The sequence below is a fragment of the Mauremys mutica genome, chromosome 4, assembly GCF_020497125.1.
Source record: "Mauremys mutica isolate MM-2020 ecotype Southern chromosome 4, ASM2049712v1, whole genome shotgun sequence".
Taxonomy (NCBI): domain Eukaryota; kingdom Metazoa; phylum Chordata; order Testudines; family Geoemydidae; genus Mauremys; species Mauremys mutica.
In genome coordinates, this window is record NC_059075.1 from 46167965 (window position 1) to 46182660 (window position 14696).

Here is a 14696-nt window from a genome sequence, read left to right on the forward strand (position 1 = left end):
AGATTTCACCAACCCAGTAACAAATGTGAACTGCTGAAGCACTATAACAGTCTTATCATGGAGTCACAGGCAGTCCCCATTGGCATTCCAGTCTATCATGCCACCTTTGCTATACACCAAAGATCACAAAATATTCAGGTTGCTCCCAGTCTCAAGAGACCACTCACTTACCCCAGGTCTCTGTGTACCTTAAATCTCTCAGCAAAGATCACAATCTTGTAATAAATTTTTAGTTAGTTTATTAACTAGGGGAAAAATTAATTACAAGGTTTACAGCAGGCAAGCATATACAGAAATGAGTTAGTCTATGGTTTTAAAAGGTGACAGCGCTGTAGTAATCTGTCAGCTCTGAATGTCTTTCAGGGCTAACACAGGTGGATTCTGGAGATCTTTCCTCCTGGTTCATAGCTGCTGTGGACCTGAAAGACTCCAGATAGCAAAAGAGATGAAAAAAAAGTCAGCTACTTTTATTTCCTTCTTCTAGAATTCAAGCTGATGAGACGAGCCCTTTTGCACGTAGCCTCTTTGTAGGTGTGAAGGGGCAAATAAAGTCTTTGTACAGTGATGTCCCACAATGGCCCATTTACTTTTGACAGGACTTCTTGATGGTTAGAAGAGAATTCCTCCTGACTGGGTTAACTGTTTCAGAGCAAACATTTTTTACAGTTATAAAGCAAAAAATTATATTACCTTATAGCATGTGATAAAGATGTTATAAGTGAGATTAATGAAAGCAGCAACTTACAAGCATTTCGTAAAGTTTAAACACTAAACACATTGTTAATAAAGTTCAAGACCCATCTTAACTATACCAACACAGGTGAAACAGACGGTTTCCAGCAGTGAATTTGTCAGTGCTAAGCTGAGGCCTAAAGCCTTGGCAAGAGCTGGCACCTAGTCTGCCAGCATCACAATTACTCCTTCAATATAGTGTTTCAACCAGTTGTGCACTCATCTTATAGTAATTTCATCTAGACCCCATTTCCCTAGTTTGCTTATGACAAAGTCATGTGGGATTGCATCAAAAGCCTTACTAAATTCAAGACATCATGACTACTGCTTCCCCTTATCCACTAGGACAGTAACACTGTTAAAGAAGAAAGTTAGGTTGGTTTGGCATGATTTATTCTTGACAAAATCATGTTGTCTATTCCTTATAACACTGTTAATCCTCTAGATTGGTTAAAAATTCATTCCAATATCTCCAGGTATCAAAGTTAGGCTGACTGGTCTTTAAGTTTCCCAGGTCCTGTTTGTCCCCTTTTTTAAAGATAGGCAAACATAGTACCTTTCTCTCATCCTCTGGGAACTCACTCACTCCCCATGAGTTCTCAAAGAACTGCTAACTGTTCCAAAGTTGAGTCATATAATTCCTTAAGTATCCTAGGATGAATTTCATCAGGCCTTGCCAACTTGAATACTTCTAATTTATCTAAATATTCTTTAACCTCTAATTGTGTTGAGCATCTGGTCACCATTAACCTTATTACCAAAGACTGAAGCAAAATAGGCATTAAACACCTCAGCCGCCTTCTTGGCATTTACTATTAGCTGTCCTTCCCCACTAAGTAGAGGACCTACACTTTTCTTCACCTTTCTTGTGCTCCTAATGTATTTAAAGAACCTCCAATTGTCTTTTATGTTCCTTGCTAGGTGTATCACATTTTATGCTTTATCCTCTCATTTTGTCCCTACATGGTTATACTATTCTTTTGTATTCCTCAGCAGTTCATCCATGTTCCCACATTTTGTGGGATTCCTTTTTGATTTTCAGGTAATTAAAGAGCTCTTGATGGAGCAATACTGGCCTCTTCCTATCTTTCCTTTACATTGGAATAGTTGGCAATTATGCCTTTAATATGGTCTCCTTGAGAAACTGCCCATTTCCCTGTACTCCTTTTCCCCTTAGATTTTCTTTCCAGGAACCTTACATAGCCATTCTGAGTTTGTTAAAGTCTGTTTTGAAGTATATTGTCCTTATTCTGCTGCTCTCACTCCTTCCTTTCTTTAGAATCATGAAACCTGGCATTTCATGTTCAATTTCACTCAAATTGCCTTCTGCCTTCAGATTGGCAACTTATTCCTCCCTGTTGGTCAGAGTCAAATCTAAAGTGGCTCTCTCCAGGTTACTTCCTCAACTTTCTGAAACAAAAAGTTGTACCCAGTACATTCAAAGATATTGTGTTGTTAGATTATTTTTCTAACAGATGTCTGGATAGGTAGAGTCCCCCATTACTACCAGCTCATGTGTTTTGGATATTTGTTATTTGTTCTAAAAATGCCTCATCCATCTCCTCTTCCTGATTTGGTGGTTTATAGTAGACCCCTCCCTTTTTGTCAGCTTAGTCAAGTCCCTATAAAGTTCTGTATGTTCTCTGCATTTGACTAAGTAATTGAGTCTACAAATTTTGCCACAGTACAGCTCCCTCCTTTTTCCTGATCACTAATAAATAGGGAGCACTAGCAAAACAAATCAACTCCTCTTGAAGTTTCAGCTTTTCTCTGGCAACCGTTATCCATGTTTACTCCATGGACTTGTCTCTTTTCTTCTGAGCATTCAGGAGTAAAATAATTTTGAGAAAATATAAAGGAATTCTGCATTGAAATTAATGGGAAAAGCACTGGACTTGGAATGTCAATTTTAAAAATTCCAAGTTAAAAATAAGTAGTTAACTTGTATCCAATGCAAAAAAGTTCAGAATCTTAGTCTCTTACTTGCCAGGCAAAGCAAAGAGGTGCTTACTCTAAGTAGGTCTACACTGCAGCTGGGAGATGTGATTGCCAGAACAAGTAGAAAGCTTCAAGCTAGCACTGCTTGAGGTAGTGCACTAAAAACAGCAGAATAGACTGTGCTGCACAGATGGCAATTTGAGCTAGTCACCCATCCCCAAGCCTGGCCAACTCCCTGGGTTTGAGCATAGGTAGCTAGTCTGAGCCACCACCCAAGCCCAACATCCACATTGCTATTTTTTAAGCATGCTAGCTCGAGTAGAGCTAGTGCAAGTCTGTCTACTTGTGCCAGGAATCTCACCTCCCAGCTACAGTGCAGACATAGTCTTTAAATGTTTTATTGAGTAAATCAGGCAAGTCAAAAAGTAAGCAATGTGCTTTTTAAATCCTTCTTTCAGTAAGGACTTCTAATTTCCTCCCCAGCTCCCAAACTCAATTCTGTCCCATTCATATCAGCTGCAGACAGGCATTACTTTGTACCCAGGGCTGACACTTGCGCTACACTACAAAATTTAAGGGCAGCAATTGTGCTATCTGAACTGGGGTTGAACACAATTTAGCTGCAAATGCTAAGCAAGCCCTTACTTGTCCACATAGCATCGGAACAGTGTTAAAGGGTTAGTTGACAATACATTTGTTAGTGCAGAGCAGGTCTGGAGAGTGTAATACTGGCTTGTTACCAGTAGCAAGGGAGAGCATGGAGACAAAGCAGCAAATACTGAGCTTGTGTACAAAGACACTACTCTCAAGATACATGCCCAATATAAACTAAGATTCCCCTGCACATCTATTCTAGACTGTAAACTATTTTCCACAGTGCTTAAGTTTGCTTTACGCTCATTCCCCTTTCTTGCAGGCAAAAGTGTATATTAATGTTACTGTGGCCAGCTGTTAAAAATGCTTGAGTAATCCATAGTGTCCATATTACAGTAATGCCCACATTTACTTCTCCAAACCTAAATTAATAAAAGTTGCACATGTACACACTTAGATAGCATTTGAGTAACTTGTGCAGTTCCTTCAAAGATTTTGAAAAAAAACTAAGAAAGTTAACTTTCAAATTAACAAGTGTATATTTCTACAATTTTCTAAGCAAACCTTGTTTAGTACATGTGTATGACTTATACTTCTATAGGGTTTAAGCTTTCACATATTATAAAGACATGGGGGTAAAGAAGCCAGAAAGACAGAGACTTGTATTACATCTCTGGTTATATAAGTCCATACATATACTGGAATATGGACTTCTATATTTTAGTTTATTGCAAAGATATTGGATTTAAAAGTGATTTTCCAGTCAAATATCTGTATTCACCTTTTTAGGTTCTGTGGAAGACAAACATTTCTAGGCAGCATTAAAAACTACAATATTTTTAAGCTCTCTTTAGAATTAAAGATCTGCAACTTTCAAGGAAAAATAAAAAAAGAGTAACACAACTGTACAAAGTGTCCACTATCACAGATCATTTATACACTACGTTAAAAAATACAAATATTTTATTACAAATTTTTTTATCAAACTGTGTACATACAGTAAGTACTGTCAAAAGCCAACACATCAATTGTTATTTTATGTACAGTTGGCTAATGTTAATGTGACATGCAGTTTATCCTGAGGAATGCTTTTCTATCACTGTAAAGGTCCAATATTTTAGACTTTTGGCAACAGTCACGTAATTACCACCCTGCACCAGCAATGACATTTCAGAGGTAAAGCAGTTAAGTATTATGTAGGGCAAAAGAGTTTTGCATTGCCATGATCAACTTAAGCAAATGCATGTTTTCCTTGCTCCAAGATGAGTCGTCATAATGGACAGTAAAGTGCACACAACCACCAGGAAAAACTTATTTTTCCTCCATTCCCACCTGTTATTCTACATGCTCCAAACAGGTACTATAACATTAAGGATTTCAGACTCTGCCCCTGATGTCCTGAAATATAACCTCTGTGTAAGCTTAACTTTCTAAACTGCATGAAACAATTCCATTAAGAAAAGAGTAAAATATGGGAAATTTGGAAAGATGGCACATGGTGAGCAGGTCACTGTTAATTTGTCCCAGGGATACCATTTCTGAGGGTACATTTACTTTTGACAAAAAGTGTTTGTTTCATAAGACTATAGATCAGACAAGTACAGCATGCAATATAATACTTTGTTATTTACCATTTATATGGTAATATTGCCAGGCACTCATGCCCTCTGTGGCCCACATAGCACTGCCTCTACCTGTAGTGTAACTAATTTTACATTGCCTTTGCTAGTGACGTTCTTGCATAACTTAGAAAAGAAAGCCACCAACATTTTAAATTTATTATGGGGTACCAGAAAGTGCTTCTCATAAATGTCTTAATATTGACTTTATTTTGTTACAAGTGGCATGGTAAACCTTATAAAAGTCAGAACTGTCCAGGGTCTCAAGTTTAAAAAATTCTGTTCACTTTGGATAAAAGAATATGTAAGTTATTAGACTATTCAGAAGCAACATTTGTGCAGATTAACTTACACTCACAAGACAAACATGACAATTCACTTAATATATGAAGTGAACTGCTGGTAAAAAATAATTGCACAGTTACCACACAATCTAGTCACAAATAATAAAAGCAAATGTTTTGCATTTTACAAATATTTTTAAATCACAAGTTCAGCCATTATCTGTGAAGGCATACTTCATATCTTAGGCACTGGACCCAGCTTAGAGGTAAAATGTCTTGGTCAACATGATTAAGAGTCATCACCATTCAAGGACATCCATATGAAGTTTACATACAGTACTACAAATACATCAGATACTGCCATAAATTTAATGAGAATACAAAACATTATTAAATACATCTTTCACCTCATGGCACATCAAGCATGTTAACACCACTTGTTACACATCTGATTAGTAATGGTCAATTGTGGTTATGTTTTATTGAATATTTTCCTTTCTGTAACTGAGAAATATACAGTTTGGATTTACTTCCATCAGGCCTCTTAAACCACACTTCATCATGGTTAATTGTTGTAATTATGGCACTGAAAAGAAAAAAATAGAATTTAGAAACAAATGATCTTATAAGCCAAAGGATCAGCCCCACAAGTAGAGTGCTCTTTTAGAATACTAAATATTTGCATTAAGAAGTACTAGGCCCAGCTACTGCCTCCTTCCTGATTATGTTGATATTTTTAACAGAATTCTGTAGCTGACACAAAAGATACATGGACATATCTAGGAACACTATATCTTCACTAATAATTTTTCATCCCAGCATCTCTTGAATCTAATAAAAATGATAGTTCTAATGAATCTCAAACATTTAATTTGGTTAAACAAAGCATTCATCTTCCCTTTTAATGTACAGAGTCCATAGTAAAAATAGAAGTTTGTCTCATAGTACCCATTGAAAAGACCTTATCAATGCACCAATCTGAAGAGAGCTTCCTGAAAAAAAAAATGAACAGGTCAAATGAAATTGCTCTCCAGCAAAAAGAAAGTTAGGGAGGACTTGTATTTAACTGTTAGCCACTACACACGTAAAGGAAAAACTGAATTGTTTGGCTAATTGAACTTTTTTTACATGGATTACTTAGTTAAACATTAATGCAAACACTTCTGGAGTTGTTTTTCCTCATTGTTCCTTACTAGAAAGCAGTTTCAAGGCACAGTCCATACTTTCCTTTGGACTTAAACCTCATTTAAGGATTAAAATATAAATATAATTTGACACTGGATTGCTAGTGGTGTGCCAGTTCAGTCATTATTACTTTGACACTCAGCTGAAGAGAATTCACAGAATCATGAAAATATAGGAATGGATGGGACCTCCAGAGGATATCTAGTCCATCTCCCTGAACAGCATCAGGACCAAATATACCTAAACCATCTCCGATGGAGGGGTCTAACCTGTTCTTAGACAATGCCAAAGATGGGAATTGTACAACTTCCCTAGATAACAATTTCAGTACTTAGATCTTTATATTTAGCAAGTTTTTCCCCAATATCTAACATAAATCTCCCTTGCTGCAGAGTAAGACCATTACTTCTTGTCCTACCTTCAGTGGACCTGGAGAACAATTGGTCACCATCCTCCCTATAACAGTCGTTAACATATATGAAGACTATCATCAGGTCATGTCCCCTCCCCCACCCGCAGTCTTCTTTCTCAAGACTAAACATGCCCATTTTTAAAAAAAACTTTTCCTCATGTGTCACATTTTCTAAACCTTTTCTCATTTTTCTTGCTGTCCTATGGATTCCCCCCAATTTGTCCACATCTTTCTTAAAGGGCGACATTCAGTAGCACACTCAGTACTCTAGCTGAGGGCTCAGTACTGAGTAAAGTTGGACAATTACCTCCCATGTCTTACATATGACACTCCTGTTAATACACTCCAGAATATTAGCCTTTTTCACAACTGCATAACATTTTTTACTCAATTTGTGATCCACTACAACCCCCAGATCCTTTTCTGCAGTACTACTGCCTAGCCAGTTATTCCCCATTTTATATTTATACATTTGCTTTTCCCTTCTTAAGTGAAGGACTTTGCACTTATCTTTACTGAATTTCATCTTGTTGATTTCAGAGCAAGTCTCTAATTTGCCAAGGTAGTTCTAATCCTCTCCTCCAAAGTGTTTGAAAGTCCCCCCAGTGACAGCACACTCTCCATTATCCAAGTAATTAATGAAAATATTGACTAGTACTGGACCCAGGACAGACCTTCTGCCACTATACTTGTCCTCCCGGTTTGAAAGCAAACTATTGTTAACTACTCTGAGTATGGTTTTTCAACCAGTTGTGCATGCACTTGATAGTAATTTTATCTAGACCACATTTTCCTAGTTTGCTTACGCCAATGTCATGTGGGACTGTGTCAAAAGCTTTACTTAAAAAATCAAATCAATCAAGGTAAGTGTCCACTGTCTCCCCCTTATCTACTAGGCCAGTAATCCAGTCAAAGGAGGTATTAGGCTGGTTTGGCATGATTTGTTCTTGACAAATCCTAGAAGATAATAGATGACAAGTAATAGCCAACAAGGGCCTTAAAAATGTATTCTCTAATAATTCACTCTAGTATCTTTTCAGGTATTCAAGTCCGGCTGACTGGTCAATAAATGCTTCTGGTCCTCTTTGTTTCTCTTTTTAAAGATTCTTTTCCAGTCCTTCTGGACCTCACCCATCCTCCATCAGTTCTCAAAAGATATTCTCTATATTATATTAAAATTGCAACAGTTTACTCAGCCTTGAAATAACTAATATATATTAGAGGATCATGTAGTACTTGGATATTTGCAGTGTACAAATTACATAGTTTAAAGCTGTGGTGACAATAGACAACCTCAAAGTAAGAGCTATTTATTTACACAACTCACATTACAGTCCATATCAGATCTCCAGATTATCTCAATATTGTAAATTTAACATACTCTTAATCGTTGCTGAATGGCATAGCTGCTCTGATGTAGCAGGATCCAGTGCAGGATGTAGCACGTCAATCAAATTTATGAAAGCCATGCTCTATGCATGAATGTTTGAACACATTTACCTGTGTGATCCTGTCCAAAACTTTAACAAAAGTCTTCAAACTCAATGCAAGGCAAAATGGGAAAGGGCAAGTGATTTCCACAGATTTGTTTCATGACGGTTAATGTAAGTGCTAAAATAAACAATGTATAATTGTATCCAAATTCTTTCTTGCTTCAGCTCTAAACAGTTTGTTTTTTTTAAACTCCCTGTTCAAATGTTTTCCCTGATAAGAGTAACAGAGAATCAGTAGATACAGTTGACTTCAATTACTATTGTCCAATTCAGATGGATTCCTCCATTACAGAAGAGTAGTTTCTCACACAAACCTGTGTGGCTTTGCATATATTGGATCAAACTCCGCCCTAAATGTACTTGTATCATTCCATTGATGCTGACAGTTGTTGAAGTTTGAATGTGGAAATTTAGCTGTGAATACATGTATCTATATACTGGGCAGAGGGTCACATTTATCTACATTTTCAATGTATTGCTTAAAATTCACTGAAATTTGAAAGGTCCTACAGATTCAACATAATTTGTACTTTAATCCACATTTAACAAAGATTCTAGTCTCGGAATAGTTAAGAGGTTCATGTTCTAAACAGAGCTCCAACTTTTCAGAACATCAGACATTTGAAAGCAAGGACCCATGATTTACCATTGGTTTAAAGGAGTTGTCAATAAGTCTGGAAATATTCAGGTAAGATTCCATTTAAAACTGGGTCAAAACTTGATCCAAACACACTGAGGAAAGAGTTTCAGAATCTGGTAAGTTTCGGGGCTTCAATCTATATGGTAAAATCCTGGCCCCATTTAATTCCCATTAACTACAATGGAGCCAGGACTTCACTCATAGTTCAAAATCTATCACATCTCTGCCCTCTTACATAGAAACTGTCATATCAGATCAGACCAATGTTCAATCTAGTCCACTGTCCTGACTGATGTCAGTGCCAAGTCCTGTCTTGCCTCTATCAAGTACTAGAAACTACAAAGAGAATATTTACAGAATTTTCACTCCCAGGTTTTTAATCAGACTTTTTCCTGAGGTGGAGCAGCTAGTGAAAGGATTCATTGGAGAAAAAATAGGGGCAAGCATTTGACATTTTCAATGGCTTTTTAATTAAAGTATTACACAAATTTAGGATGTGGGCTCAGATTTCATTTTTATAAACAAAGTCAGATAGCCTGATGTCCCCTCTTGTATGTGGTTTGCAGCCATAGAAAAATACAGATGGAAAGTCTAAGGAAATAGAGTATTTTAAGTGTGGTATATTTAGTGGGTTAAGATATGGAGTTTTGTTTATATTCATGTTTTAGGTATGGCTGTGAAGTGATTAAAAAATTAATTGCGATTAAACGTGCTGTTAAACAACAAAAGAATACCATTTATTTTCAATATTTTTGGATGTTTACTACATTTTCAAATGTATTAATTTCAATTACAACACAGAATACGAAGTGTACAGTGCTCACTTTTTTTTATTACAAATATTTGCACTGTAAAAAAACAAAAATATTTTTCAATTCACCTCATACAAGTACAGTAGTGCAATCTCTATCATGAAATTGTGTACAAAAACACCTGCATTCAAAAATAAAACAATGTAAAACTTTAGAGCCTACAAGTCCACTCAGTCCTACTTCTTGGTCAGCCAATCACTCAGACAAACAAGGTTGGTTACAATTTGCAGGAGATAATGCTGCCTGCTTCTTTTTTACAAGGTCACCTGAAAGTGAGAACAAGCATTTGCATGGTACTGTTGCAGCTGGCGTTGCAAGGTATTTATGTGCCAGATTTGCTAAAGTTCATATGTCCCTTCATGCTTCAACCACCATTCTAGAGGACATGCTTCCATGCTGATGATGGGTTCTGCTTGATAACGATCCAAAGCAGTACGGACTGTTCATTTTCATCAACTGAGTCAGATGTCACCAGCAGAAGGTTGATTTTCTTTTTTGGTGGTTTGGGTTTTGTAGTTTCCACATCAAAGTGTTGCTCTTTTAAGATGTCTAAAAGCATGCTCCACACCTCATCCCTCTCAGATTTTGGACAGCACTTCAGATTCTTAAACCTTGGGTCAAGTGCTGTACCTATTTTTAGAAATCTCACATCAATACCTTCTTTGAGTTTTGTCAAATCTGCTGTGAAAGTATTCTTAAAACAAACATGTGCTGGGTCATCATCCTAGACTGATATATTTCATGTTATAGGGCAGAATGTGGGTAAAACAGAGCAGGAGACATACAATTCTCCCCCCAAGGAGTACAGTCACAAATTTAATTGACACATTTTTTTAACGAGCATCATCAGCATAGAAGCATGTCCTCTGGAATGGTGGCCAAAGCATACAGATGTTTAACATATCTGGCAAATACCTTGCAACACCGGTTATAAAAGTGCCATGCAAATGCCTGTTCTCACTTTCAGGTGACATTGTCAACAAGAAGCAGGCAGCAGTATCTCCCCTCAATGTAAATAAACTTGTTTGTCGTAGTGATTGGCTGAACAAGAAGTAGGACTGAGTGGACTTGTAGGCTCCAAAGTTTTACACAGTTTTGTTTTTGAGTGCAGTTATGTAACCAAAAAAATAAAATAAAAAAAATCTGCCTTTGTAAGTTACACTTTCATGATAAAGAGATTGCACTTCAGTACTTGTATGAGGTGAATTGAAAAATACTATTCTTTATCATTTTTACAGTGCATATATTTGTAATAAAACAACAACAACAACAACAACAACATAAAATGAGCACTGTGCACTTTGTATTCTGTGTTGTAATTGAAATCAATATTGAAAATGTAGAAAAACATCCAAAAATATTTAATAAATTTCAATTGGTATTCTATTGTTATAAGTATGATTAAATCGAGATTAATTTTGTTTATTGTGATTGTTTTGAATTAATTGCGTGAATTAACTGTGATTGACAGACCTAGATTTAGGCTATTATTTCAGACATATACATCAGCTGTCAAATTTTAAGTATTTTAAATATTAAGATAACTAAGCCTCTACACTTATATCATTTGGTACTTATGCTGGCGGAAGGCAAAAATAGGTATCTACAAGACAGCAGCTCGTTATCTTTTAAGATAGAAAATACTGATAAGTAACTAACATGGCAACAGCTGACTGAAATTGTAAGGTTGGGCTTTCCATTCACTGTATAATGTATGCTATTGTAAACGGGAGTAGGCTATAATGACCTTTACCTTGTAGGGCACTCATCTTTCTTATCAATACATATTGTCTGTCCACGTCCATACCACTCTCCATCATAATAGAGTCTTCCTTCTTCAGACCTAGCACTGTGCAGATGCTTTTCCAATTTGACAGGTGCTAAAATGATCAACAGAAATATTTATTACTGACCATGCAGATATTAAAGTCGGGTTTATAAATTTATTTTCAAATATTTAGCATATATGCATGTGCTGATGTAGTTAAGTGTTTAGTTATAAAAAAGGGCACTGCTACCTTGCGCAACAATCAAACTAAAATCTAAGATAGTTAAGAGACGAGATGCTTTTTTCGTTTATCTCCTGATGTAGTGGGGTCCATTAAAAACTCCATTTTCAGGTAAAATTAACATTAACCACAGTATCTGCAGCATTCCTATACCAATAATGTGAAAGTTTGCAAACACCATAGTAACTGTGGTATATGTGGCAAGTCTAAGTATCAACCATTGATCAAATTTCTTCCTCTTTCTCCCCACCCCACACCTCTCCTCCTCCCCAATACAATTGAGTCAGTGTACTATGTCATTAACCACAATACCCCACGAGAAATTTGTCACTAAATAAAGCAACACCTACTTGCTTCCTCTTCTCTTGTTCCCCAACCATTTCCTCCCCGTTGCTTCCCTTTCTACCCAACTTGGGCATCTAAGGTGAATATCACCTTGGTATCCAAACATTGTCCCCTTCCTCTCTCCCAAATTCTACTCTTCACTGACTCAGTGCAGCAGAGCATAGTGAAATGGATAAGCTCTGCTTAACTTCAATTAGCTGCTGCATGCAGAGCAGCTGGGGGAGGTAGAAGCCAGAGAAAAAGCATTAATATGCTGCACTGACATGTATCAAGCCAATCCAATCTGTTTCTCTACAAGTCTACTCCTTCTACTGGTATTCTTCCACCATTTAAGTATTAACTTTAACTTTAAAAACATTTCACCATAATGAAAAATAACTATTTCATACAAATATATGTAAGAAAGTCAGACTGTCAGTGGAGAGAGCAACCCTATTGCAAAGCACAGAGCACAACAGTGCCTCAACCAAGGCCTGAGAGATAGAAAGCAGCTTAGGGTATGTCTACAATGCAGCAAACACAAAGAGACACACAGCATTGAGTCTCAGAGTCCAGATCAACTGACTAGGGCTCGGGTAGCAGGGCTAAAAACAGCCGTCTCAGAGACTAGGCCCCAGACCGAGCAGGAGTATCTACATTGCTGTTTGCAGCCCCATAGTGCAGGGCCGCCCAGAGGATTCAGGGGGCCTGGGGCAAAGCAATTTCAGGGGCCCCTTCCATAAAAAAAAGTTGCAATACTATAGAATATTATATTCTCGTGGGGGCCCCTGCAGGGCCCGGGACAAATTGCCCCACTTGCCACCCCAGGAAAAATAAACATTTAAAAACCTTCCACATCTCAGCACAAACCCAGTTTTGAGAAAACTTCTTTTCAAGTCACCGTTACAAGGTATCACTGGTTCTCAGCATCAGCTAGTGCTAAAAGGCACTAAAGCTCATTAAAAGGGTTGGACAAATATTTTCCATCAAAACTTTTTTGGATCGAAAACTAGGGGTTTTTAAAAAGCAGAAAAAAAAATCACGGACAATGTCTGCTTTCCTTCAAAATTTGTTGTGGTTTTTTTTAATTGAAAAGATGAAATTAGTCTGCCAAAACCTGAACATGATTTGGGGTTTCAGAAGTGTGTGGCCAAATATTTGCTGCTTGCTATGTTTGATTGTTTAAACAATCAATAAAAAATTCTGCTTAAAAAAAATCCAAAACTTTTGAACCACCTCAGCTTGTGACCAAATACCTGAGCCCATCCAGACAGAGATTCTTCTAGGTTTCTGATACTCTGCTGGCTTCCTTGACTCATCTCTGTCTCCATAACTTTGGGTTCATTTAGGTTAGAACGTAAGAACAGCCATACTGGGTCAGACCAAAGGTCCATCCAGCCCAGTATCCTGTCTACAGACAGCGGCCAATGCCAGGTGCCCCAGAGGGAGTGAATCTAACAGGTAATGATCAAGTGATCTCTCTCCTGCCATCCATCTCCACCCTCTGACAAACAGTGGCTAGGGACACCATTCCTTACCTATCCTGGCTAATAGCCATTAATGGACTTAACCTCCATGCATTTATCTGTTTCCTAGAGACTGGCTCCATGGGGTCCCTCACAATCTGGAGACGGTTACTGTGGGTTTGTCTGTAGTATAGACTATGTACATACTCCACGGACTGAGCATTTGAGCTTATTCCAGAATCTGGGATGAGCCTATGTTGTGAAAACTGAAATGCTCAAAATAGCACATGCATGTGAATGAACATAGGATGCTAAAATTAAATTAACCCAATTAACCCATTAATTTAATTAAATTAAATTAATCAAACTGGGGGTTGGGACCCCTCAAGGGGTCACGAGGTTATTACTGGGGTTGTGAGCTGTCAGCCTCCACCTCAAACCCTGCTTTGCCTCCAGCATTTATAATAGTGTTAAATATATAAAAATTGTTTTTAATTTATGGGGGGGGAGGACGGTCACACTCAGAGGTCTGCTATGTGAAAGGGGTCACCAGCACAAAAGTTTGAGAACGACTGAATTAACCCCTCTGGGAATGCAGGGGAGGAGGGTCTCCCTTGGTAGAGCTGGGAAGGAGGCAGGTGGAGTAGGATATTGCTCTTCTCACATGATCCCTCCCCCATGGCTCTGTTGGCTCTATCACTGTTAATCTAAAGTGGCTAATTTTAAATGAGGCTACCCTCCCCTGACACGAATCTCCCTATGGCACTGAAATTAAATGTAGACTATAATTTGGCATTTGAGAAGTGAAAGGACTGGTAGCCCTAAGGGAAAAGATAACAGCTTGGCTCTGTGTGTTAAATAGCTGTCTGCAAGCCTCAAACTGCTGAATGAGCTTTAGGGTAGGGAAGGGTGTGCCTCCCCAAACAGCCTGGCCCTGCCCCCTATCTGACCCCCACCCACTTCCTGCCCCCCAACTTCTCCCCTCAGAATCCCTGACCCATCCTGCTCCTTGTCCCCTGACTGCCCCTCAACCACCACCCCGGGACCCCACCCCCCACAACCTCCCCCTGCTCCCTGTCCCCTGACTGCCCCGACCCCTATCCACCCCCCCGCCAAGTCCTGACAGACCCCCAGAATGCCCACGATCCAACCCCCCTTTCCCCGTCTCCTAACCGCCCCCCTGAACCT

General features: G+C 38.2%; 1 protein-coding gene across 3 annotated transcripts in view; it reads right to left on the minus strand.

The window, feature by feature from the left end:
* Window positions 1-256: 256 nt before the first annotated feature.
* BRMS1L (BRMS1 like transcriptional repressor) overlaps window positions 257-14696 on the minus strand; it is a 49825-nt gene continuing 35385 nt past the window's right edge. Inside the window, exons 9-11 of one of the 3 annotated variants that reach the window (XR_006579426.1) lie at window positions 11463-11589; window positions 5575-5753; window positions 257-639 (exon numbers count right to left, since the gene is read on the minus strand). Coding sequence is in view for 2 of the 3 variants with exons in the window: in XM_045017110.1 (XP_044873045.1) it covers window positions 5630-5753; window positions 11463-11589 (251 nt within the window). In the remaining variant the exon portion in view is untranslated. Of the gene's footprint in view, window positions 640-5574; window positions 5754-11462; window positions 11590-14696 lie in introns of those variants that run through there. The other 2 variants (XM_045017111.1, XM_045017110.1) reach the window with 2 other exon arrangements.